The 23,467-nt window shown below is 36.4% G+C and overlaps 1 protein-coding gene and 1 pseudogene across 2 annotated transcripts; both read right to left on the reverse strand.

The window, feature by feature from the left end:
* Nucleotides 1-987: 987 nt before the first annotated feature.
* On the reverse strand, nt 988-4,445 carry LOC137966895 (autophagy-related protein 8C-like). 2 transcript variants are annotated; one of them, XM_068813465.1, is made up of 6 exons: nt 4,272-4,445; nt 4,078-4,135; nt 2,509-2,564; nt 2,372-2,424; nt 1,350-1,468; nt 988-1,238 (listed from the first exon to the last, which is right to left on the reverse strand). In XM_068813465.1, the coding sequence occupies exons 2-6, from the start codon at nt 4,112-4,114 to the stop codon at nt 1,141-1,143; spliced, it is 363 nt and encodes a 120-aa protein (XP_068669566.1). In that variant the 5' UTR covers nt 4,115-4,135; nt 4,272-4,445; the 3' UTR covers nt 988-1,140. The 2 variants fall into 2 exon arrangements, with proteins under 2 accessions (XP_068669566.1, XP_068669565.1); XM_068813464.1 differs by lacking the exon at nt 4,272-4,445 and having other exon boundaries at nt 4,078-4,171.
* A 16,873-nt stretch (nt 4,446-21,318) lies between these two features.
* On the reverse strand, nt 21,319-22,490 carry LOC137942640 (probable ribose-5-phosphate isomerase 3, chloroplastic; annotated as a pseudogene).
* Between the last annotated feature and the right edge of the window lie 977 nt (nt 22,491-23,467).

Here is a 23,467-nt window from a genome sequence, read left to right on the forward strand (position 1 = left end):
ACTTTCTCATAACTCTGACAACGATTACTGACGAATTTTTGGTGTGAAATTGGATGCGAGGATCAGCATGACATCTAGTAATGAGAATGCGCCGAGTTGGGCAGACCAGTGGGGAACGGGCGGAATAGCCACTGAGGAGACCCAAACGAAGACATCAGGGAAAGACGGCAACAAGAAGATGGAGGATGTGAAAGCAGCAGCATCAGCTGGCTTGAGCAAGGCCAAGGCAGCTGCAGCAGTTGGAGCACACAAAGTTAAGGCTGGTACAACTCTCGGCATGAAATGGGTCAAATCTCAGTACCAGAAAAGAAGTTCCAAATGAAGGCCAGTTGTTGATCAAGACCATGTTTCTGTCTTCTTTCTTTTACTGGGATACCTATTACAATCTAAGCTCCAAGGAACTTGCTCTCTTTTCCCCCTTTTGAGTTGTTAAACAATTCCTGCTTATTTTTCCTTTTGAGACCCTTCAAAATCTGTTTTTATACATCTAAGATCTGCTTCTCATTTGTTATTTGTTACTCATCTCCTTAAGGAGTTCCGAACTCTCCCAAACTATTACAAATCAAAATGCATATAAAAACCTGGATAGATTACGAACATCTAAATCATTTCAATGTTTAAATGAACAAGTTACAGTTAAAAGAAATATGATCAAATTTCAGAGTCCTAGGGGTTTCATTCCCAATTCTGTGAAGTGAAATTTGCCTTACAATAAGAGTGCTTTTTCATTCCAAAATCACATCTCAATTCACCCAAAACGACAATGCTTATCTGAGTCACTTCCAGCAGTAATTTCTAGCCTTTCGTTAGCTCTTTAAATCGATACCAAATCACAGTTTTTTTAGATGCATCCAACGGGTGAAGGCCCCGTTGGACTTGGACTGCCTTGCAACCATTACTGCGATGGGCAACCAAAGGAAGCTGTTTCCAAAGGCATTCACTCTATATGATGAGAAGATTCACAAGCTATGAAAGATCCATATAGGTAACATTCAACGATGCAAAGGTTGACTGAAATTGAAGAAGGCAGAGTATGTGACAGGGAACATTCTAAACAGAAATCTGAGGGAGCCAAGAATATACACGTTTGCATGTCTTATGTGCAATAATGTGGAACCAACTTGATCAAGGGCATCTGCCTTAAAAGGTTAGCCCAAAAGTGTTCTCTCCACTGTAAGTCATGTAAAGAAAGCCGTCTTCATCCTTGTTTTCCTCGTATATGGCAGACATCATGGCAGCTGCAAAATTAAATTGACTAACATAAGGCTAAGGCAAACAAAAAATTCTGCAACACTGAGTTATTGTTTCTGAGTCTTCTTTTTTAGAAAAACAATGGATAATCCCCTCACCAGTAGGTGGCAATACATTCTTGACGAAAATAAAAATGGCTTTCTCAGCACTCAGTTTGATCCTCTTCCGTACCACATAAACGAATTGCCCTACAGTCAAATCTGCAGGGACAAGGTACCTGCATTTGTAGCAGAACAGTTGTTAGCAACACTTAGACAGGGTCCAGCTGAATAAATCCTCCTTTGAGCTGCTCACTCACTAGCTAACTCCATCACTATGGTACTTTCACATCAATCCTCTAATTGACACTTTCATTCATGTCATGTTTGCGCATCCACCTGTCTTATTGGTTCCTCAACTGAGAAGAGGAAGTCTCTCTTCTCCAGAGGACAACACAAACTAAGCCTTCCTTTAAACAGCTCCAAGAACCTTAAAATGACTAAAGTTTCCTCATTCACTGTGCACTGTTCATACGATTTTATGTAATATGCATGTTTTTTAACTTTGCCTTTTCAAATTTGGCAAAGACAGTCCCAGCGAACTCATGTCAACTACCTTGAAAACTTGTCCTTGAAAACAATTTGTGTTCAAAGAAATATGATAAACAAATGGACCATAAGAAGCAAATAGAGTGCTCAATTGTACAACATGTAAAAGATAAAAGTCAATAAATATAGCAGAGAGGATGGCTACTAAGACCACTCAGATGAATATAATGCGTATTGTCGACGTTTTTTTTTTTTTTTTTTTTAATGTTGATTTCACTGGCACACTACATCCTTTATTCCTTCAGAGACTTGAACCCAAGTCTTCACACTAGACACCCCCATCCCCCCTAGTGGGCATTGACTCAAACAATGTTTCATGTCTTTCCTGTAGAGAAAAGCTACAACAGAAAAAGAGTAATTTAAAAAAAAAACATAGCAGAACATATTTAAAGTAGGCAATTGTATTAAGGCATTTTGACAGAAAGCTACTCCTTTATTTACTTTTTTGGTACGGGTAATTCATTGGATAAGAAGAGAGAAGGAGCACAGATACATGTCCAAAAGGAATTTAAGCAAAGAGAGCTCCAACTCACTTCTTCTTGTCGATATCGGGTATGTCACTCTTTTCAGCCTTCTCCACAATGACCTAGATTGCATGCAGACTTGAATAAGAAATACAATCACATGAGGATGAAATACACAAAAGGTACAAAATTCTATTGATTCTTACCGGAATTCTATCAGGATACTTCTCTCTAATACGAGATGCTTCTGCTTGCCTTCTCTCTGATTTCAAACACAATGAAAATTTAGAAAAGATACAAATAATGAAGAAATATTAGGTAAACATCTAAAATGGCCCAGATTGAAACACTTAAAAATTACAATGAACAGATACGTCTAGACTCGCAAAAGACATTGTAAAATTATATAACTTGAGATACAAAACAGAGGTCAAAGGAATCTGTATGATAACTCTTACAGATGTTACCAGTATGACATATTCCTTCAGAGAGTATCACAATATTAATGTGATTAGAGCCATAGGCGATAATGGATGACACAAATGAGTGATGTTGTATATCACTCAAAAACAAATCTTGCCAACTACCTAAGGCCATTAATATGCATGTCTAGTTGGATGGGTGGTTATCAAATACAGATTCCCTTTTCTCTGTCAAATTTATTGATTCTGGCAGTATAAGCAAGGGTTAACAACAGAACAAAAAAAATAAAAAAAAATAACTCAAACAGAAAGAAAACATTAAATAGTTATTGAGTTTTTAGATCATTTGGATCGGTGCCTGTCAGAACTAGACAGATCCTTCCATTGCAGGTAAGAGAAAATCTCTTCTCCTCTGAACTGAAGAGCCGGGATCAATACTGTAGTAAAAATATGTAGCATCTTCAGAATTGGAATACTGATTATTTCAGTTATCCTCTCCAGTGACCCAAACCCAGTTAGCAACTTCCCCAACTAATGGGTCACAAGAAAAAGATCGAACGAATAATCACATCAGGTTCTGATGCAGATCCACCAAAATACAACCTGATATGTATATCAATCTGCTTATACATACCATCAACAATAATTGCTCCTCTACCCAGTCATGCACCTCCAATACCTTGTTTACTGGATTCAATTTGAAAGTTAAATGGACTGACACCTAGTGTTAGGCGTTGACAATATTAGCTGACAAGCTAAAAAATAAAATAAAACAAAAAATATGTAATTGCAACAACTAAATGGTTCTTTCTTCATCTACTTTTAGTTTGAATCAGTCAAGAAGGTTAAAGTAATTTAAAAAGATTAATACATCTCTACTGGTAAAGCCATAAACCTTATTTAAGGCAAATTAATGCAGAATCAACTGTACTCGTGGTAGCTATAGAATTGAGTTTACGAAGGCTTGTTGAGTGGCATGCCTATGCCAATGCCCCGAGTATGAGTCCAGAATTGATATATCATAGTTAGCAGGTTCAACAACAAAGTATATGAATTACAATGAGTCATTACTATATAGAAATTCTCGGTCATTTTACAAAGTTCCCAAACAGAGCATAATGATGTAGTTTACAAAATAAGAATAAGATAAGTAAAAATATTAATAAATCCAACACACCTAGAACTTATGCTCAGATATACCTAAAAGAGAAAAAAAGGAAAAGGGAAAATCCCTATCCGTAATTTCAGTAATAAAAAAAAAAAAGTGCAGAGAACCCCAGAAATAAGTAGTCAAAACAGATCTGATAAAAAAAAATCCGCAACAAGGAAAACCACAGAGAAAAGAGAAAATACCCAGAGGATGTTCCAATTTGAAGGAGCTTTTTGCCATGGCGAAACCGTTCCCTGCGATCTTCAAACATGAAAACAGCATCCCAAGGCAGAATTAACGCAATGGCACTAAAATTAAAGCAATAATAGAGAGAAAAATAATCCCAAACAGAAGAAACAAGAATAGTTCGAGATTTGATCGAGAATCTAACACATACCGAGAAATAAATGAAGAAACGAAAGAGGAGATGCTGTCAAAATCAGCAGATAGACGAGGACAAAAGGAACAGAGATGGCTTATATAAGATAATTAGGGTTTTCCAAGGACGCACGAAACCGTGAACAAGGTAAAGGAGCCTTGCCTTTTCTGTGGGAATCAAGGAAAGTAGGTTTGCCTGTCCTAGAAGGAAACGAGAACCATTTAACCAGTTAAGGATATCGAAGGAAAAACAAAAACTTCACATGTAAATGTTCACTTGTACACGTGACGTGGAGGTGTAGGAAGTTGTGACAATGTGATTCCTCTAATAAATGAATTATTAAATATTTTCCCAATTTTATTAAATGAAAATATATTTAAGAGATAAATTGATTAAAAATTATGATTTTAGTTTTTTTATATGATAAATTATGGTTAAGATAATTCAACTATTAATTTTTTTAAGGTAATCCTTCTATCAATCCACTTACATAACTAAGAAAAAAAAAAAGAAAAAAAAACAAACGAGAAAACGTCGAAGGGGAAGGGGAAGAACTGCTCTTTCTTTACTCGCCTTTCTTCAAACTTAAGTGGCAAAGAGAAATTTCTTCATATGGCAAAAAAATGTTCGATTTTCTTTTCCTTCTCCTCATATTTCTTTAGGGTCTGTTTAGAATCCCTAGAAAAGAAAAAAAAAAGAAAATTTGACCATAATTATTCTTAAAAATAATTAGTAAAAATAATATATTGATCAAATTCTTCTTTTTACTAACTAGTTTTTAAAATAATAATGGTCAAATTCTTATTTTTTATTTCCATGGGGTTCCAAATAGACCCTTAATTCTCGTCGCCATTCTTCGACCAGTTGTATTGTCACATAGATAACAAAATGACAGTAAAAATATTTTAAATATATTTTATATAAAATTCCCCTTGTTAGATAGCTTGTGTTTAAGAAATGTCCAAACAACTAGTGCAATACTATTTGTGCCTACCATATATACAAAACATAAATAAATAATTACAGTTAATTATAATATCTTCGTTAAATTATTCCTTTAAAAAATATATTTAAAATATATATATTATATTTAGTATCTATCTAATATCTAAATTTAATATATTACACTAGGCAATATCAGGAAAAAAATTTAATTGAGCAAAAAAAGAAACTTACAATTTGATGGTGATTCGGTGGAGAAAATGGAGTTTGATGGGAATAGAGGAGAAGAGATTGATGCCTGAAGCATAATCGGAAGAGAAGATGGAGGTGAAAGAGGTTTGTGGAGAAGGATCAGTTTAAGGCTTTCAGTTTCATTTCATAATACAGTCCCTAATAATTGATTTCCTAAACCTTCCGTGTGTTGAATCCCTAAAACGATTCAAATCGTTTGAACATGAACGAGGTTCCACTCTGCAACATCCCTTGCTTCCAATTCCTTCTCCTCCCATTTTTGTTTGCCACCTCTTCACATTTCCTGGCGACCTGCTGATTTGAGGAGTTTTTTCCTCTTCAAAACATGAAAGGAAAGTTTCGTTATTGAGTTAAGTATTTTTATGCTTATTCATTTAAATCTTATCTAATATTTAGATTCAGTTTGCTGAACGTGTAACAGGTAATTTTAAGATCATAGTTGATTCAACCATGGTATTATGAGTAATTGTGTGATTGACAACCATTTGAGATCAGTTTTGTAACTTCTTATGTTTTCAAATCATATTAATACATGCTTATATGTAGTTCTCTCTCTCTGTCTCTTAGCCGATCTCTCTTCTCCTTCTCTTCTCACTCGTCATCTCATCTTTTTCTCTTCCTCTTGTAACTCTCTTCACCTTAATCTAGTTCATTTATTACTCACTACATGGGATCCTAAATCTAACACCTCTAACACCTTGAAAATGAATAAGCCTTGAGTAGGTAAGATTGTCTTCCCCCCAAATTGTAATTCTTTGAGAAAAGCTAGGGGGGGGGGGGGGGTTAGTCAACTTGAAGATGAAGATGAACTTCAGTCACATTACTCAGTTCATCTCCTGACATCGGTAGTGAAACGCCAGACTTCAAGTCATCTCGATGATTAAGATGAAGCGGGACATCATCTCCACGTTATAATTTATGGAATCTGGTTTCCAACCCTTTTTACCAATCATCCAGATGAAGTAAACGTTGGGTTCGAACCCTCCACGTTTTTTTTCCCCCTCTCTCTCTCTTCTCATTTTCATTTTTTTCTCCCTCTCTCCCGCACCCCCTCTCTAGTCTCCCTGCGCCCCCGAGGTCTCTTCTCCCTCTCTTCTCTCGGACTCGCTCTCCGGCCTCCGTCTCTCGATCTTCTACTTTCATTTTGTTGGTCCTCTCTCCCGCACTTCCTCTTTCGTCTTCGTGACTCCCTCTCTTCTCTTGGACTCGCTCTCCGGTCTCCCTCCCTCTCTCTCTTATCCCTCTCGACCTCCATTTCTTCTGTCTCTCTTCTCCCTCTCATCTCCCTTTCGCCCTCCCACCTCCTTCTTGTCAGAGTGGTTTTGTCCACTCTTGTAGGCCGTAACTTTCTGCACCTAACAGATTGGTCTGTTACGTTGTATTAGCTAGCCGCTGTCATGGTATCAGAGTTAGGCACGCCAGGTCCGCCGTTCGAATCCCGTGAGAGACGGCTCCAGAAAAGGCGGGGTGGGTGTCAGAGCTAGGTGGCTTCGGTCTACTTAGGTTAGGTTCCGTTCGCCTCTGGTCCACTGATGGGTTAGATATTTGGCTTTCCGCACCTTAAACGGCTAGTTTTTTCGGGTTGTATTGGCTAGGTATTTGACTAAGAACTTTGAATTTTAGCGAGCCTGAGCGAGAGTAATCGTAGGATGGGTGACCTGTTGGGAAGTTGCTAGGTGTTTGACATGGTATCAGAGCTAGATTTGTCCGAAGATTGACCGCCCGATGACTTGCGTTGTCCGATGACTCTGTTTTCGGTAGCGCTTTCGGGGTTTGTCAGAAAATCTTGTCGGGCGGTTCCATTGCCGGGAAGGGGGTTCTCGGGAAGGGGAAACGAAAGGGGTGCTTTCGGGGGTTGTCAGAAAATCTTGTAGGAGCTCAGAAAAGTTGTCGAAAAACCTCCACCGGCGATTCCGTTGTCGTAGAAGCTACAATTGGTGGTTCCGTTGCCGGGACGGGGGTTCTCGCCGGAAGGGGAAAAGAAAGGTACGATTTTTTTTCCCGCATTGGTTCGATTAAGAGGAATTATTTGGCATAAGGTCATTATGCAATTTAAAAAACTTTGGGGCTGATTTGCAATTTTTGAAGGTTTTGTGGTCAATTTAGAATATTTGACATTTTGGGGGGTAAATCTGTAATTTATGAACTGTGGGGGTGTATTTCGAATTTCTGAAGGTGTGGTGGTATATTTCGAATTTCTGATAATTTGGGGGCAAATCTTGAATTTCTAAAAGTGTAGGGGTCTATTTGGAATTTCCAAAAAGTGGGGGTATACTTGGAATTAAGATATTGCAGGGGTAGATCAGGAATTTTGTTGGATCCAATCTTATCATGTCAGCAGACAAGTTAGATTTTTATCTTATTCGGTTCACGGGCAAGAACTACAATGCTTGGGAATTTCAGTTTCGGTTATTCGTTCAAGGAAAGGGTTTATGGGGACATATTGATGGTAGTGATCCGGCACCTGGCGATGTTGATGCATTGTCAAAATGGATCATTCTGAATGCTAGAGTCATGACTTGGATACTTGGATCCATTGAGCCTCACCTAGTCCTTAATCTGAGGCCCTACAAAACTGCAGCAGATATGTGGAATTACCTCCATCAGGTTTATCGTCAAACCAGCACGGCCCGTCGATTCTGACGAAACTCACGGGACTGACGGAACAGTCCAAAACACCAACGAGAGAGAGCGTTGGGCTCTCTGGTTTCACGGCGAACACAAAGAACACGAGCGACGAAGGAAACATGTTTCCGTTGGAGTTTTTCCCCCTTTCATTATGTATTTAAGATTTAGGTTTTCCTGATACAAAATGGCCCATGGGCCCAAATACAATACCACCGATCCCATTAAGCCTAATCTAATAACCCTATGTACATAACCCAAAGTATACAACAATTATGAACATAAATTACATTTAATATACATTTTAACATATCGTAACACTTCTCTCTCTCTCTTGCTATTCTCTTTTCCCTCAAAATACCTTCCGATTTCGTTCGATTTCCCCCATTTCGATTTTGATTTTCTTCGATTTTGACATTTGGGCATCGATTGCTTAATTTCTACTTTGATTAAGCATCGATTTCCCCATTCGGCTTCGATTTTCCGTAAATTTCAGAAGGTAATTAAAATATTGTTAACTCAAGCACTTGGTTTAAGTAACTCATTTTTATTATTAATAAAATCAATGGTTTTAAATTTAATGGAAAATATTATTAATTAAGAATACGTAAAAATATATAGTGTGTTAAAGTTCTTGTTTAATCATGATTTTTTTATGTTAACGAATACCATATATTATCAATAAATTAATAACTAATTGTATTATATTTGTTTATGTTTTTTTAATGTTATTTATTTATTTTTTATGAGTAATCATGTGCGCAGTTAATTGGCTCACACAATTACTGTATTAATGTACAATAAACAATAATCATTAACTAATATAATATATAATTCAATTAATTAGTATATTAATATATTTTAGTTATACATTAAATTAGTTATTCGTGTAGTAATAATGTTTATTTTACCGAATTTAATGTTTTAAGTATTATATTTTAATTAAATATACTATTACAAGTTACTAATTTTCTTATTTTCCACGTTTTTCTCATTTGGGGCACTAACACTAGAAACTGTTTTCCAGTGGACATGAAATCGTCCACATTAACACCTATTTCGAAGATGAAGTTAATGTAGATAATTGACATGAAGATGAAGATGAAAATGAAAATGAACTTCAAATTTCATGTCCGTTGACTAACCCCCCCCCCCCCTAAGGAGTAGAAGTTGGGAAGTTGTGTGTGCCATAAGGCCTTGTCTAGGTAGGCAGTGTTAAAAATTCTTTTTGTGTATAGGTTGATGTGCCTAGTGAGCTGCTAAAAATCTTTGTGTAGGCTTGTATAACCTAGTGAGAAGCTGTAAAATGCCTTTAGGGATCTAGGCTATTATGACTAGTTAACTATAGTAAATTTAAGTGAGGGAATGCTATTGTAAGTTGATTGTTGTAGTTAATTGAGTGGTGTAAGTCTCTATAGGGTAGTATTGTAATTTATATTAGAGACGATTTGTTGTAGATGCCGTATGGTAACCCAAGCTTAGTGAATCCTCAATGTGCTAAAACATCTGAAGGGGTGGACTAGCAATCCATAGAAGGATTGTAAACTACCTAAAAATCTTGTGTGTTCTTTGTATGTAGTTGCTTTCATGAGTGATATAGATCATTGTGAATGAGCGTATTTTTTAAAAATTGATCTTGTATTTTGAATTTATTAAAAACATAAAAATTAAAAAAAAAAGTTAAAATAAGAACAGAGGTGAATAAACAAATATCCAAACCCTCTAGATTTGTTGCCAACCAGACCTTATAGTATAATGTCCTGGTTTTTCATAATAAAAAATATATTCAAAGCTATTTTGTGTAAGTTCACAATAAGTAGTGAAAGAATAGAAGAAACTAAATCAATATGTTGGGTTGTTTCAAAATGATTTAAATTTTAATTAGTTGACAAAAAATAAATCAATTAAAAATAAATTCCACCTATTAATATGAATGAAGTCAATGTAGACTTGGGAAGATAGACTTATAGTAGAAATATAAATGATGTGGTATGATGAGGAGGTAGAAAGAGTGACCACTCTTACCTAATATGCAGGTCCCCTTTGATTTTATAACTAAAAAGAATGGCTAGAGGTGGGAATCTTACAGCTTGCCATTATATTAGTTCAAAACATGGTTCACCAACCTTGACTACAGACCAACTAGGAGCATAAAATACTAAAATTTGCTTTGGGTCATCAGAGTTGGATCCCAAGAGAATTGTCTTGCTATCTCTCAAATCTAGATCGATCGAAAATACTCATAGAAACCTAAAGTGTTATTGGAGAGAATTGTCCTATGGAAAATGAAATCATGACTCAACCAAGAATCTCTAAGTAACATGGTTTCCTCCTAATAACACTTTAGGTTTGTTTTCCATCACATCATGTGGGATCCATATGAGAAGATGACCTTAATGTGACTCATGCTAAGAGGCTGCTAAGAAGGAGGCTTTTCCATGAGTATATCTCATTTAATGTCTTGTCTATGGTACATTATTATTCAACATGGTGGAAACCATCTCCATTAAAGTGTCAATGGAAAACTTTATGTTTTTTAGTCTTGAGAAGGACATAAAGGAAATGGAAGCAAGCAACAAGCCAACAAAAGAAGAGTAAGAAGACCAAGACTAGGTTTCACTAAAAAAAGATGGCTAATTAGTTGAGTATGCAAGTAAGAGACATTGAAGAGCAAAAAATTGGATTGAAGCTTGTTTGCCATTTTGCTTAACCAAATAAATGTTTGGAATATTATGTGTTTCTTCTCTTAAAGAGAGTGATCATTGAAGAATTTTTCTGTCAATTAAAGAAAAGAAAATGATAGAGATATTATTTTTCTTTAACAATTTTTTTTATTTTATCTTCTAATTAAAAAAAATTCTTTCACTATTTTTTCTATTTTGTTATTTTGTTTATCTGTTTTTCTCCTACTACTCTTGTTGGCGTAATAGAAGACTGAATTTTCTATCAACTTTTTGTGAGAGGAGTTTGGCTTAAAAATTTTTCATGCCCTAAAACACACATTAAAAAGTTTGGATCAAACAAAAAAAAATTTACATTCAATTTTTCCTGTGTTTTGATACTGACTTATAGTGAGTAATTTTCTTTTTATAATAATTTACAATAAAAATACTACCTCCATAACAACTCTCCGAACTTGGAGTTACACTATTGTTGGGCTAAGCCTGCTTATCAACATGCTCCAAGCATGTGTTGAAATATACCAAATCTTATCATAGTTATAATATATTTTATCACGATTATCCCATCTATAGCCTCTACTACCAGTGGTGGCACCAAGCCAAACCGGTTTGCAAATCATTCGAGATCGGCTCAGTTCAACTTTTACTTGAGCCTGACTTGAACTAAAACTTAAAATAAGGTTTGTTAAGTTTAAAAAGCCAAACTCAAGATTTTCCAATCTCTACCTGTTAACTCGTGAGTTGACTCGTTAATGAAAATACCCTTGACTCTAATTGCTCTCATCAATTCCCTCTTTAGTTGGTTGATAGTTGCTCTTATTTACCTAAAACTTCAAAGACGATCGATCATTAAACCCTTTTGGGTCCCTCAACATCTAATGTTGTTGTTGGCCAATGAAATAAATACTATTGATGGAGGTGTTTGCTCTTTCTTTTAAGTCTATTAAACTGATTATTATACATTAGTATTTTTCATTGCAAAGTCTTAGACTCCTCTACGATACCTTACAGTTCAATGGTACCAAGGTCATCACAAAATTCTCTTTATTTATTTATTTATTTATTTATTTTTAAAGTTTTAAATGTATGTTGGAGCTCAAACCCAACTCGAGCTCGGGCTCAAACTCAGTTAAAAATTTTAGGCTCAAGCTCGAATTCGAAGTATTCAGATCAAGCCAAACTTTAACATATACAGATTCGAGTTTGGCTCGGTTCAATGCCACCCCTATCTACCACCGTCTGCCTCAATTTTCCCCAATAAATTTTATGAGAAAGACTTAAAATAGAGCTAGCATTCCACTTGAATGTTTTCTTTGTTTGAATTTTATAAATCCAGCAACAAGAGGAGTTCGTTGTTTTCTAGTGTAGAATGAATACCCAATACTAGAATTTCTACCAGGAATCTTTCTTCAGGAGTCATTTCTTACTCTTTTCGTCTTACACAGTCACCAAGAATAAGCGCCTCGCGATCGCTGTTTTAGTGTTTGGGTCCGCCGTTTCGTTCTGCAGCTTCTTACATTCTCAGAAAGTGCAAGCGAAGGGAGGAGTGGGTGATTCGATGGAGAACGCTAGCGATCAACTCCTCCAGCTGATGAAGCAAGGAGTGAACGGAACTCTTTCTATGCTGAAGTATTTGGTGAGTAATTTACTGGAGAAGATGAATGAACTTCTACCTTTGATGAAAGAAAGTGTGAGTGCTTTGTGGGAGAAAGCAAGGAGCAAGGGTCTTCCTCTGCTGAGGGAAAGAGGGATTATCTTGTGGGAGAAAGCGAGGAGCGAGGGTCTTCCTCTGCTGAGGGAAAAAGGGATTATCTTGTGGGAGAAAGCAAGGAGCGAAGGTCTTCCGATGGTGAAAAGCGCGAGCAGGTTTCTGGTGGAGAAAATCAAGCTGCATCCGTGGGCATCTGCCTTTGCTGTTTTGGTTATTTTGTTGTATTTCACAGGTGGAGGTGGTCCTCCGGTGAAGATGATGAAGGCCCCTGGGAGGAATTACAGAATACCCAGAAAAAGCTTCCAGCAGAACCCGAAGGGTTACTTCAGAGACCTTCGTGGTAATAACTGAAGTGGATTTGAGGCATAATTGGGGAGTGGGGAAAGATAAAAACGATACGGAAGGCCATCTGTGATTTCTGCACAACTTTCTTTTCTTTTCTGTAATTTTTGTGGTCTTGTAGTTGGTGATGTTTGTTTGCTGGAAGACGAAGAGATTATCTATATATATTTTATATATATATATATATATATATATATATGTTAAATTATGTTTATTAAATTATTATAGTTATTATATTAATATTTAGTATATTATTTGAATCTTATTTTATAATAAGATAAAATCTGACTAAAGTGATTTAATGACAATTAAATTATACACAAAAATCTATGATTAAATTGGCATTATTAACTCACTTCAGGTTCACCTACGCCATTAGCGGATTAACCCAGCGAGTCGCGGTTCAAATGTACAGAGTAGCAAATCCATCGTAAGTGGAGCACCCGTGTCTAATTCATGTTTCGTCTCTTATGCCTCCAAAAATTTTTTCCTGTCTCTCTTGGCTTTCACTTCCCTTCTCCCTCTCGCCGTCGCTGCCCCTACCGCCACCGCACCTAACCCTTCCCCCCGTGCATTGCCTTTTCTGCCGCCCGTTGCCGTCATCGTCGACTCCCGTAGCCTCTCCCTCGTCTCGTAGTACCCCAGCCAGAGCAGTTGCTCTGAACCCTCTCCAGTCGTCTATCACCCCCTACCACCGCTTGCCGTCGTCAGATCAACCGACCACGGCTCTCGTCAGCGCAGCACAGAACACCCTCAGATACCTGAGTTGAGGGGGGAAATAAGATACCCCGTTCCGCACAACGTGGGAACTCGTACGTGCGATTTTTTTTTATAAAAAAAAAAAACTTGCGAATCCTATTCTCACCCGCTGCTTATCCTCTGGACGAGGCAATTTCGTGTACTCCATCCGCCTCTAGTGTTGTTTTTCCTTCGGATGATGTAATAATACGTAAAAATATAGTGGGTTAAAGTTAACATTTGATCAATTTTTTGTTTATTTATTTATAATTAATCGTATACAAAGTTAATTGGCTCACATAGTACTGGGTTTAACTATTATGTTTTAATTAAATATATTATTACAAGTTACTTAGTTTTTTTGTTTTTAATATTTTTCTTATTTTGGGGCAGTCACACTAATACCAATTTTGAAGTTGAATTTCATGTTGAAGAATAAAATGAATTTGAAGTGAAGATGAAGTTTGTTGATTAATCGCCCTTAGGATTCCTGCCGATGGCAGCACAGAATATCTTCCGGACGGCCATTAAAGGAAAGCCTTAGTAGCGAAGGAAATTCTACTGTCATTCAAAGGTGAGATGCTTCTTTCACCCACGGCGCTTTCTGCTTTTATAAGGCATAGACCGCAGAAATGAGCTGCAGCTTCTTCACTCACTCACCGGTGTCTAAGATTCGCAGTTGCAGAGAGCAGAATCAGGAGTGTCTGATAAGCAAAGAGTGAACGAAACTCTTCCTATGCAGAAGTATTTGGTGATTAATTTACAGGAGAAGATGAATGAACTTCTACCTTTGATGAAGGAAAAAGTGAGTACTGTGTGGGAGCAAGCAAGGAGCGAGGGTCTTCCTCTGCTGAGGGAAAGAGGGATTATCTTGTGGGAGAAAGCGAGGAGCGAGGGTCTTCCTCTGCTGAGGGAAAAATGGATTATCTTGTGGGAGAAAGCGAGGAGCGAAGGTCTTCCGATGGTGAAAAGCGCGAGCATGTTTCTGGTGGAGAAAATCAAGCTGCATCCGTGGGCATCTGCCTTTGCTGTTTTGGTTATTTTGTTGTATTTCACAGGCGGAGGTGGTCCTCCGGTGAAGATGATGAAGGCCCCCGGAAGGAATGACAGAATACCCAGAAAGAGCTTCCAGCAGAACCCCAAGGGTTACTTCAGAGGCCTTCGGGGTAAGAATTGAAATGAATTTGCATCAGAAATGGAGAGCAGGGAAAGATAAAAAGAATAAAGAAGGCCATCTGTGTTTTCTGCACAAACTTTCTTTTCTTTTCTGTAATTTTTTGTGGTCTTGTAGTGGGTGATGTATGATTGCAGGAAGATGAAGATTTTCAGAGTTACAGTTACGTTCACTTCACTTCTTCTGTTGTTGTGTTCATTTCAGCGAAAGATAATTCAAACTCTATTGGGTGCTCAAAGATTTTACTCATCTTTCTTGAAATTGATGGTAGAAAATTAACAGTGCAGTGGGAAAATTGGTTGCAGATCGGACGACATGATTTTACTGTTTATTAAATCAAACTTTCTCATTAAAACTTTTCCGTCAAAAAATTTAAAATCGATTTCACCTGGTTATGAACTGATAAATGGTTTAAGGAGCATTGCGAGTCTTTGGTTTCAGCCTACCATAGCCTTGCCATCTTTTGAATCTTCAAGAAGACGAAGAAACAAACAATGGTTATTACCCTCATAACTAATTTAATATAGTATTAAAATATATTAATAATATAATAAATAATATATTTATTTTATTAATAACATAAGATATATGTTAAATAGTATAAATTAATAATATATTTTCACAAAAGTAAAAATCATTAGTTTAATTAATGATAAAAAATAGAATAATTAAAAAAATACTTGATCAATTACTTACTTTAACAATATTTTAATTACTATTCTTAAATCACTAATTTAATATAGTAATATAATAAATAAATAAATAAATATTTTATTAATAACATAAGATAGAATTTTACTGAGTATAAATTAATAATATATTTCCACAAAATAAAAATTATTAGTTTAATTAATGATAACAAATAGAATAATTAAAAAAATTACTTGATTAATTGCTTACTTTAATAATATTTTAATTACCACTCTTAAATCCCTAATTTAATAAAAATAATAAAAATAATAAATAAATATAATAATATATTATTAAAATAAGATAAATTTTTAGTAGTATAAATTACTAATATATTTTCAAAAAAATTAAAATCATTAGTTTAATTAATGATAAAAAATAAAATAATGAAAAAAATACTTGATCAATTGCTTACTTTAACAATATTTTAAATAACTATTTTAATATAGTAATAAATATAATAATTAATTAATTAATTAATTTTATTAACAACATAAGATAGTTTTAAGTCTAAATTAATAATAAATTTCATAAAATTTTAAATTCTTTAGTTTAATTAATTATAAAAAATAAAAAATAAAAAAATTAAACAAAAATATTTAATGATGAACCAAATTAATAATGAACGAGAGCGAGTGTGCCAAAAACTTGCTCAAGGATTGATGAATGTTCAACAAAAAATCCCAATTTATTTTAAAGTTTTTGTTCTTGTGAGATAGCTCTTGTCCAAAAGAGAGATTCCTCGTAAGCTTTTTGATAGTGGGTGTCCGATAGTACGAAATCATGTAGGAAAAGTAAACGATTCCTTCGTTCCGGCCAATGGCAGCACAGAATTATCTTACGGACGGCCATTAAAGGATAGCCTTAGTAGCGAAGGAAGTTCCTACTGTCATCCAAAGGTGAGATGTTTCTTTCACCCACGGCGCTTTCTGCTTTTATAAAGCATAGACCACAGAAATGATCTGCATCTTCTTCACTCACTCACCGGTGACCAAGACTCGCAGTTGCAGAGCTCAGAATCATCAGGAGTGTCTGATACGCAAAGATGGTTTACCGCGACGATGTCAAAATTCTGTCCGGGATCACCGACGGGGACAAAATGGAGGAGCTCCCGAACGCCACCTGGATCTCTCTGCCGCCCGAGAAGGCCGACGTTGAAATCCCCCCCGCCGCTGAAGTGGGGGAAAGCCGGATCAAGAAGATTTTGCGGACGGCCGGGAAAGTAGGGATCGTCGCGGTGGCCGGCGTTGGGCTCGTGGCTTTCGGTGCGTTGGCGATAATGGCGGCATCTGCGTCTCCGGATTTTGGACCGCCTGAAGAAGGTGAGAAGAAGGATGAGGAGAAAATGATGAAGAGACCTGGTGAAGTAGGTTATATACCCAGAAGTGAATTCGAACCTAACGCCCGTGATTATTTCCGTGAACATCGCGAGAGGAAGAAAGCCGCCCGTGCTTTACGTTGAACCCTCTTACATCTGTCCCCAGGCCTCACCGTCGTCTTCTGTATGTAGGGTTCTTCAACCCAAGCTTATCTGTTGTGTGTTTTCTTAATCAAGCAGCTTATAGTATGTAAAAGAGATGGTTGAATCGTTGATGCTGTTTCTGTAATTCCCAAATCACCTTTCCTTATTTGAGGTATCGATATCGATTATGCTTGTTTTTGTTAATGCCAAATCTTCTTTTTATCTTTTTATGAGTCCATATCGAATATGGATTGCAGGAAAATTAATGAAAACCAGAGGCCCAACAGTCGGCGAAGTTTATTATTTTAGAACGATGGATTGCAGGAATCGTAGTTAGGAAAGTGAGACGTCAAAGTGATCGGAAGTGCGATACCTTAATTTTGGGTTTTTATTTTTTACCCTTTCCAGACTAGATGCCATCAGGGGTAGGGGTGATTTTTTTTTCTCACCATTTTTTCCTGCAAGAACAAAGAGATCTCTAGTTTGGGTGAAATGAAGAAGAAGAACAAGTATCAGAAAGGGAATTGGGTCTATTCAATAAAATTTGAATAGTAAACTTTTTTTTTTGTTACAGAGTTATCTTTCTCTTTATTCAAGTAAATAAATAGTTTTAAATGAAATATCTTTTATTTCAGAGACCTTCGGGGTAAGAACTGAAATGAATTTGCAGCAGAAATGGGGGAGCAGGGAAAGATAAAAAGGGATCAATAAAGAAGACCATCTGGGTTTACTACCATCTGGGTTTTCTGGATGAGTTTCTTTTCTGTTCTTTAATTTAGTGAGCTTGTAGTTGATGATGTTTGATAGCTGGAAAAATGAAGATTTTTACGGTTACAGAAACGTTTACGTCACTTTTGTTCAATATTTTAGGATGATCTCTGGTTTTTGGATTCCTCCTAGCACAATGATCAATGATGGGAATTGAAATATCTTTTATTTCAGACACCTTCGGTGTAAGAATTGAAATATCATTTGCTGAGTCTAATGGTCCAGATCATATCCAAGTAGTTGGATTGTGACATGGGCCAGTTAGTGCGCTCGGAAAGTGCATTGTATTTCACTTACCGTAGTTATTAAATATATTTATTTTAATAATTACTATATAATTATGTTTATTTATTTAATATATTTATTTTATAATTACTATATTAAATTATTGATTAAATAATTATAATTAAAATAATATTAAATTAAATATTTGATAAATTGTTTTGTTTTAATTATCCCATTACTATAATTAATTAAACCAATGGTTTAAAATTTTGTGATAATATCTTATTAATTAATAATATATAAACATATATTATGTTATTGATAAATATATATTAATTTTTTATTATATTAAATTAGTGGTTTTTAATGTTAAAATATATCTTATGTTATTAAAAAATAATTTATTTATTTATTATATTAACTTATGTTATTATTTATTTATTTATTTATTTATTTTAGTAATTTATTTTAGTCGCACGTACTCAGAGAGAGTCCGCACTACAATTTACAAGAGCATCATATTATCGAGATGTTTTAGCAATTTAGATGTGGCAAAATTAATGACTATTATGTTTTAATGTCACTAAATATTTTTTATATTTTATTTTTATACGAAAATATATAAATTTTTATATTAAAAAAGTGATTGAATTATATTTGTATTATTTTTATTTTTATTATTACGATATTTGAGGAGTACACTATGTAATATATTTTATTTATTAACTAATATTAATTTAATTTTCTATAGTGAAATATATCATAATATTTTATTTAATAAATAATTTATATACTCTGTACACCACAATTTTCATTGTGCCCTTACAATGCACTTTTTATTACGCACGCTACCACAAAAAGTACTTTAGGAAAATATTTTTCATTGCATTTTCGTCGGCAGTTACGTTGTGCACTAACCCCCCTATGCAGGTACTATCTCAAATGATTGCCGGAGTGCTCTGAAGTCTACGGGAGCAGGTGAGATGTTTATTTGACTAGGCCACCTGCACTTTCTCAGTCCACTCACCAGAGGAAAACACAGATGGATTACCTCGACGATGCCAAAGTTCCCTCCGCAAAGAGCGATACTACAACGGCATCCACCGCTGCGACGGATAGCAGAATGAAGAAGATTTTGCGGGAGGCTAAGATAGTGGGGGGCGCCGCAGTGCTCGGCGTTGGTCTCATGGTCACGGTGGTCGGCGTTATTTTCATTGCTTGGGGTGCATCGTTGATACTGTCGTCATCTGGGTTTCTGGATTTTGAACAGCCGGAGAAAGATAATAAGAAAGAAGGAGAAAAAGATGAAGAACCTGTTGAAGAAGTTGACATGCCGCTGTTAATGTTATCTTAGCGATGATCATCTCCTGTCCCGGATGAAAAATCGTCTCTACATGTCTGCAGGTTTGTGGAGGACAGATGGAGCTTATCCAATCCTTTGTGTGTTTTCTTAGTTTGTAATAAGAGATGGTTGAATCGTTGTTGCTAGCTTCTGTAAAATCCCAAATCTCCTTTTCGTATGTTATGTATCAAAATCGATTATGCTTCATCCGTTAAAGAAGATCCAATCTTTAATGTTTAAGAGACATGGATCACCGGAATCGTTCAAAGTGAGCAGAAGAACGATTGTGATCGTCCCGAGGCTATGAAGAGATTTACTGAAGAAGCCTGGAGATTTTCTGTCCGATGATGTTAAACTGAACCAAAACTTGCGAGAACAACTCCCTTGACCAGCTAAATCCATGACGTGATTCAGAAAGATAAAACAATATTTAATGTTTTGTTTTTGGTACATTATTGTTCGATATGGTGGAAAGCTCACCTAGTAGTTTCCTTTAATTAATTAATTCTAGAAAAGAAGAAAGATGAATCTGCACCATGAAAAAAGCAAAAAGTGTAGAAGATAAAAGCTATACCAAACTTTATGATCACCAAAACCAAACTTCTAAGTACGAAGAAACACAGAGGACCCTAAAACCCTTCAACCAAACATTGTGATCACCCACCGAGATCATAATACAAGATAAAAGCTCACAACTTAGATCAAATCGTTGGAATCAAACTTAGGCACGCAGCAGACTGAAATATGCTGCTGGATTACTCTCAAAAGTAGCTCTGAGAATCCATTCGCAAATGATCATCTTCTATAGGGTAGTATTGTAATTAATATTAGAGACGATTTGTTGTAGATGTCGTATGGCAACCCAAGCTGGGGGGGGGGGGTTAGTCAACAAAATGAAAATTTGATCTTGATCTTCATTTTCATCTTATGCATTTACATGATCTTCATCTTCGAAATGGGTGTTAGTGTGGACAACTTCATCTTCGAAATCTTCGAAATAGGTATTAGTGTGGACAACTTCATCTTCATCTTAGAAATTTAAAACCATTGATTTTATTAATTATAAAAATAAGTTAATTACACAAAGTGTTTGAGAAAATAATATTTTAATTACCACTATTAAATCACTAATACAATAGAGTAAATAAAAAAATTCTGATTAATAAATAAAAAGTATTATATTAATAACATAAGATAGATTTGCATGGTATTAATTACTTCGAATTAATTCAGAGAATATAAGAAAATGAACCTATTGATACACATGTCATGGAGATTAAAAATCAAAACGGAGGATCAAAACATGTTTTGGAATGCAAATGCTAGACAAGGAGTAAGACCACTTACAGATGAAGGGCAAGTGCAAGCAGGGTCAAGTGTCATCTCTTTTTCATATTAGGACCTGCCTGTAACTCTCTGTTCAGGAAATATACTTCCAATGGAGAAGGGAACACGTTGATGTCTTACAGGAAGTAGTATATCAGAAGACGGGAAAATTAAATCCATATATGACATATACAGAGGGTAGAATACTGCCCTGGTGCATTAAAAGTTCTGGGTTTTCTCCCTCCTTTAGAAGGGAAGGACATGGAAGAAAGGATCATCAACCTTAAGACAGAATCTGATGCTTATATTTGCAATCAAAGGATTGTCCCTCCCAATTAACAGACACACTCTTTTCATTAACTAAATCAGTTTCCCTTTCGATTTGAATTATAGCAATCTGTTTCACAAAAGATACAGAGACTTGTTGTGCTAAAACTTGGGGTTGAAGGATCAGTATTGCTCCTTGATTGTGGAACAGATTTCAAGCTTTCTGTTTTAAAACAAGTCTGGAAGTATAAATCCAGTGAAAACCTTGTAAGTCATGAACGAAGAAAGCTTCAGTCAGCTAAAAAATATCCAGGTGAAGACTCGGATGTCTAATTCACATAGATACTGCACAAAGGGAAAACAACAATTACTGGAAGTTAATCGTTCTCTAAATAAAGATCGAAAGGCATAGAAGAAAGACCCTCCATGTCAAAAAGAGAGTTCCAGTGCTACGATTCAAAGGCAAAACTTGAAACAAAAAAGTGAAAATTTGCGACCTCATCTACAATAAAGGCTACATTTTCATTGAAATACAACAAATCATCCTCCTTTATTCCCCACATCCAGTTTGTCAACAAAAAGGGTCAGAAAACCCAGAAAAACTTGGAAAAAAAATACAGAGATACCAAGGACCCCATTTCAGTTCAATTGAGTAAAAGTGAAGCAAAAGAAAGTAGTACTGATGAAACCATTTAGACTCTACTTCTCCTTCACTTTGTCTGTACAGTCACTCCTTCCTTCCCGGCAATTATAACGGCAGTGGCCATATCAAGGAAAGCCCATGTTCCACCACTCCTTCAAGTGCAGAAATCTCCTTTCCGGCAGTTGTAGCATCCTTAATTGGCGTCTTGAAGTACAAATCCACAATGTAGTTCGAGTTATCCGTCACATATGGTTTGCCATCTGAATCCACCCTGAGCTTGGCGTCGCACCCTTTTTCCGTGAACAACTCCTGAAACCTCGTCAAATTATACTTCCAACAGAACTGAACCACCTCCACAAGCATGGCCAAGCCGCTGCCTCCCAAACCCTCCACAAGCTTCGTCTCGTCGACCACGACCACTAATTTGCAAGACGCCGCCTCCACCATTTTGTCACGGAGAAGTGCCCCACCTCACCCTTTGACCAAATTGAGAAAAGGGTCCACTTCATCTGCGCCGTCAATGGCAAGATTGATGTTGGGGTGAGAATCGAGAACAGAGAGGGGAATGCCAAGAGACGCGGCTTGCTCCTGCGTGCGCTTAGAAATGGGTACTCCAACAATATCAGTGAGTTGACCGGACTTGAGCAGCTGACCAATTTTATCGACGACGAAAGCGGCAGTGGAGTCGATGCCAAGGCCAAGGACCATACTGCTTTTGACGTAGCCGACGGCCTTATCAGCGGCGAGTTTCTTGAGGTTGTCTTGAGTGAGGACGGGGGCGGAAAAGGCCCTGATGGACATAGGGGTGGGCATTCAGAGACAGGAGGAGGATCAGAGGGAGAGGGAGGATTTGAGGGAGGGAGGAGAGAGAAGGGATAAGGAGGTTGCCGCTGCTGCAGCTGCCATAGCGATTGGCGGTGGTGGTGGACGTGGGGTTCGGAAGGGGACGAAAAAAGGGAGGTTTTATGGGAATGGGAAGGGGATTTCTCTGTGGTCGGAGACGAGAGGGAACTGAGACGGTGGCCGGAGAGGAGAGAGGGAGTGCGGGAGAGAGGGGGAAATAACGACGCGCGAGGGGGGGGGGGGGGGGGGGGGTGCTTCGATTCAAAGAAGATCAAAGAAGGTCTTCTTCCGAATGATCGAAATTAAACCGTGGAGACGAAGGACCCCTTCGTCCCCTGCATCGAGATGAAACTTTATCTGTGCTCCACTAACGACTTCAAGTGTTGAAGGGCGGTTGAAGATCATCTCGTCCTTCATGTTGACTAACCCCCCCTTAGTGAATCCTCAATGTGCTAAAACATCTGAAGGGCGACTAGCAATCCATAGAAGGATTGTAAACTACCTAAAAATCTTGTGTGTTCTTTGTATGTAGTTGCTTTCATGAGTGATATTGATCATTGTGAATGAGCGTATTTTTTAAAATTGATCTTGTATTTTAAATTAATTAAAAACATAAAAATTAAAAAAAAAGAGTTAAAATTAAGAACAGAGGTGAATAAACAAATATCCAAACCCTCTAGATTTGTTGCCAACCAGACCTTATAGTATAATGTCCTGGTTTTTCATAATAAAAAATATATTCAAAGCTATTTTGTGTAAGTTTACAATGAATAGTGAAAGAATAGAAGAAACTAAATCGATATGTTGGGTTGTTTCAAAATGATTTAAATTATAATTAGTTGACAAAAAATAAATCAATGAAAAATAAATTCCACCTATTAATATGAATGAAGTCAATGTAGACTTGGGAAGATAGACTTATAGTAGAAATATAAATGATGTGGTATGATGAGGAGGTAGAAAGAGTGACCACTCTTACCTAATATGCAGGTCCCCTTTGATTTTATAACTAAAAAGAATGGCTAGAGGTGGGAATCTTACAGCTTGCCATTATATTAGTTCAAAACATGGTTCACCAACCTTGACTACAGACCAACTAGGAGCATAAAATACTAAAATTTGCTTTGGGTCATCAGAGTTGGATCCCAAGAGAATTGTCTTGCTATCTCTCAAATCTAGATCG

This window comes from Aristolochia californica, unplaced genomic scaffold (assembly GCF_029961685.1).
Source record: "Aristolochia californica isolate CCGP_79_NKW_82.1479 unplaced genomic scaffold, dmAriCali1.0.hap1 SCAF_10, whole genome shotgun sequence".
Classification (NCBI taxonomy): domain Eukaryota; kingdom Viridiplantae; phylum Streptophyta; class Magnoliopsida; order Piperales; family Aristolochiaceae; genus Aristolochia; species Aristolochia californica.

Bases quoted from the DNA above. Each gene is read 5' to 3' on its own strand.
- LOC137966895 (XM_068813464.1), bottom strand. From the start codon at position 4,156: ATGCTGTTTTCATGTTTGAAGATCGCAGGGAACGGTTTCGCCATGGCA. The intron at 1,469-2,371 runs GTGAGTTGGAGC...CTACAAATGCAG, and splicing joins CCCGATATCGACAAGAAGAA to GTACCTTGTCCCTGCAGATT. The intron at 1,239-1,349 runs GTGAGGGGATTA...TTAATTTTGCAG, and splicing joins GAATGTATTGCCACCTACTG to CTGCCATGATGTCTGCCATA.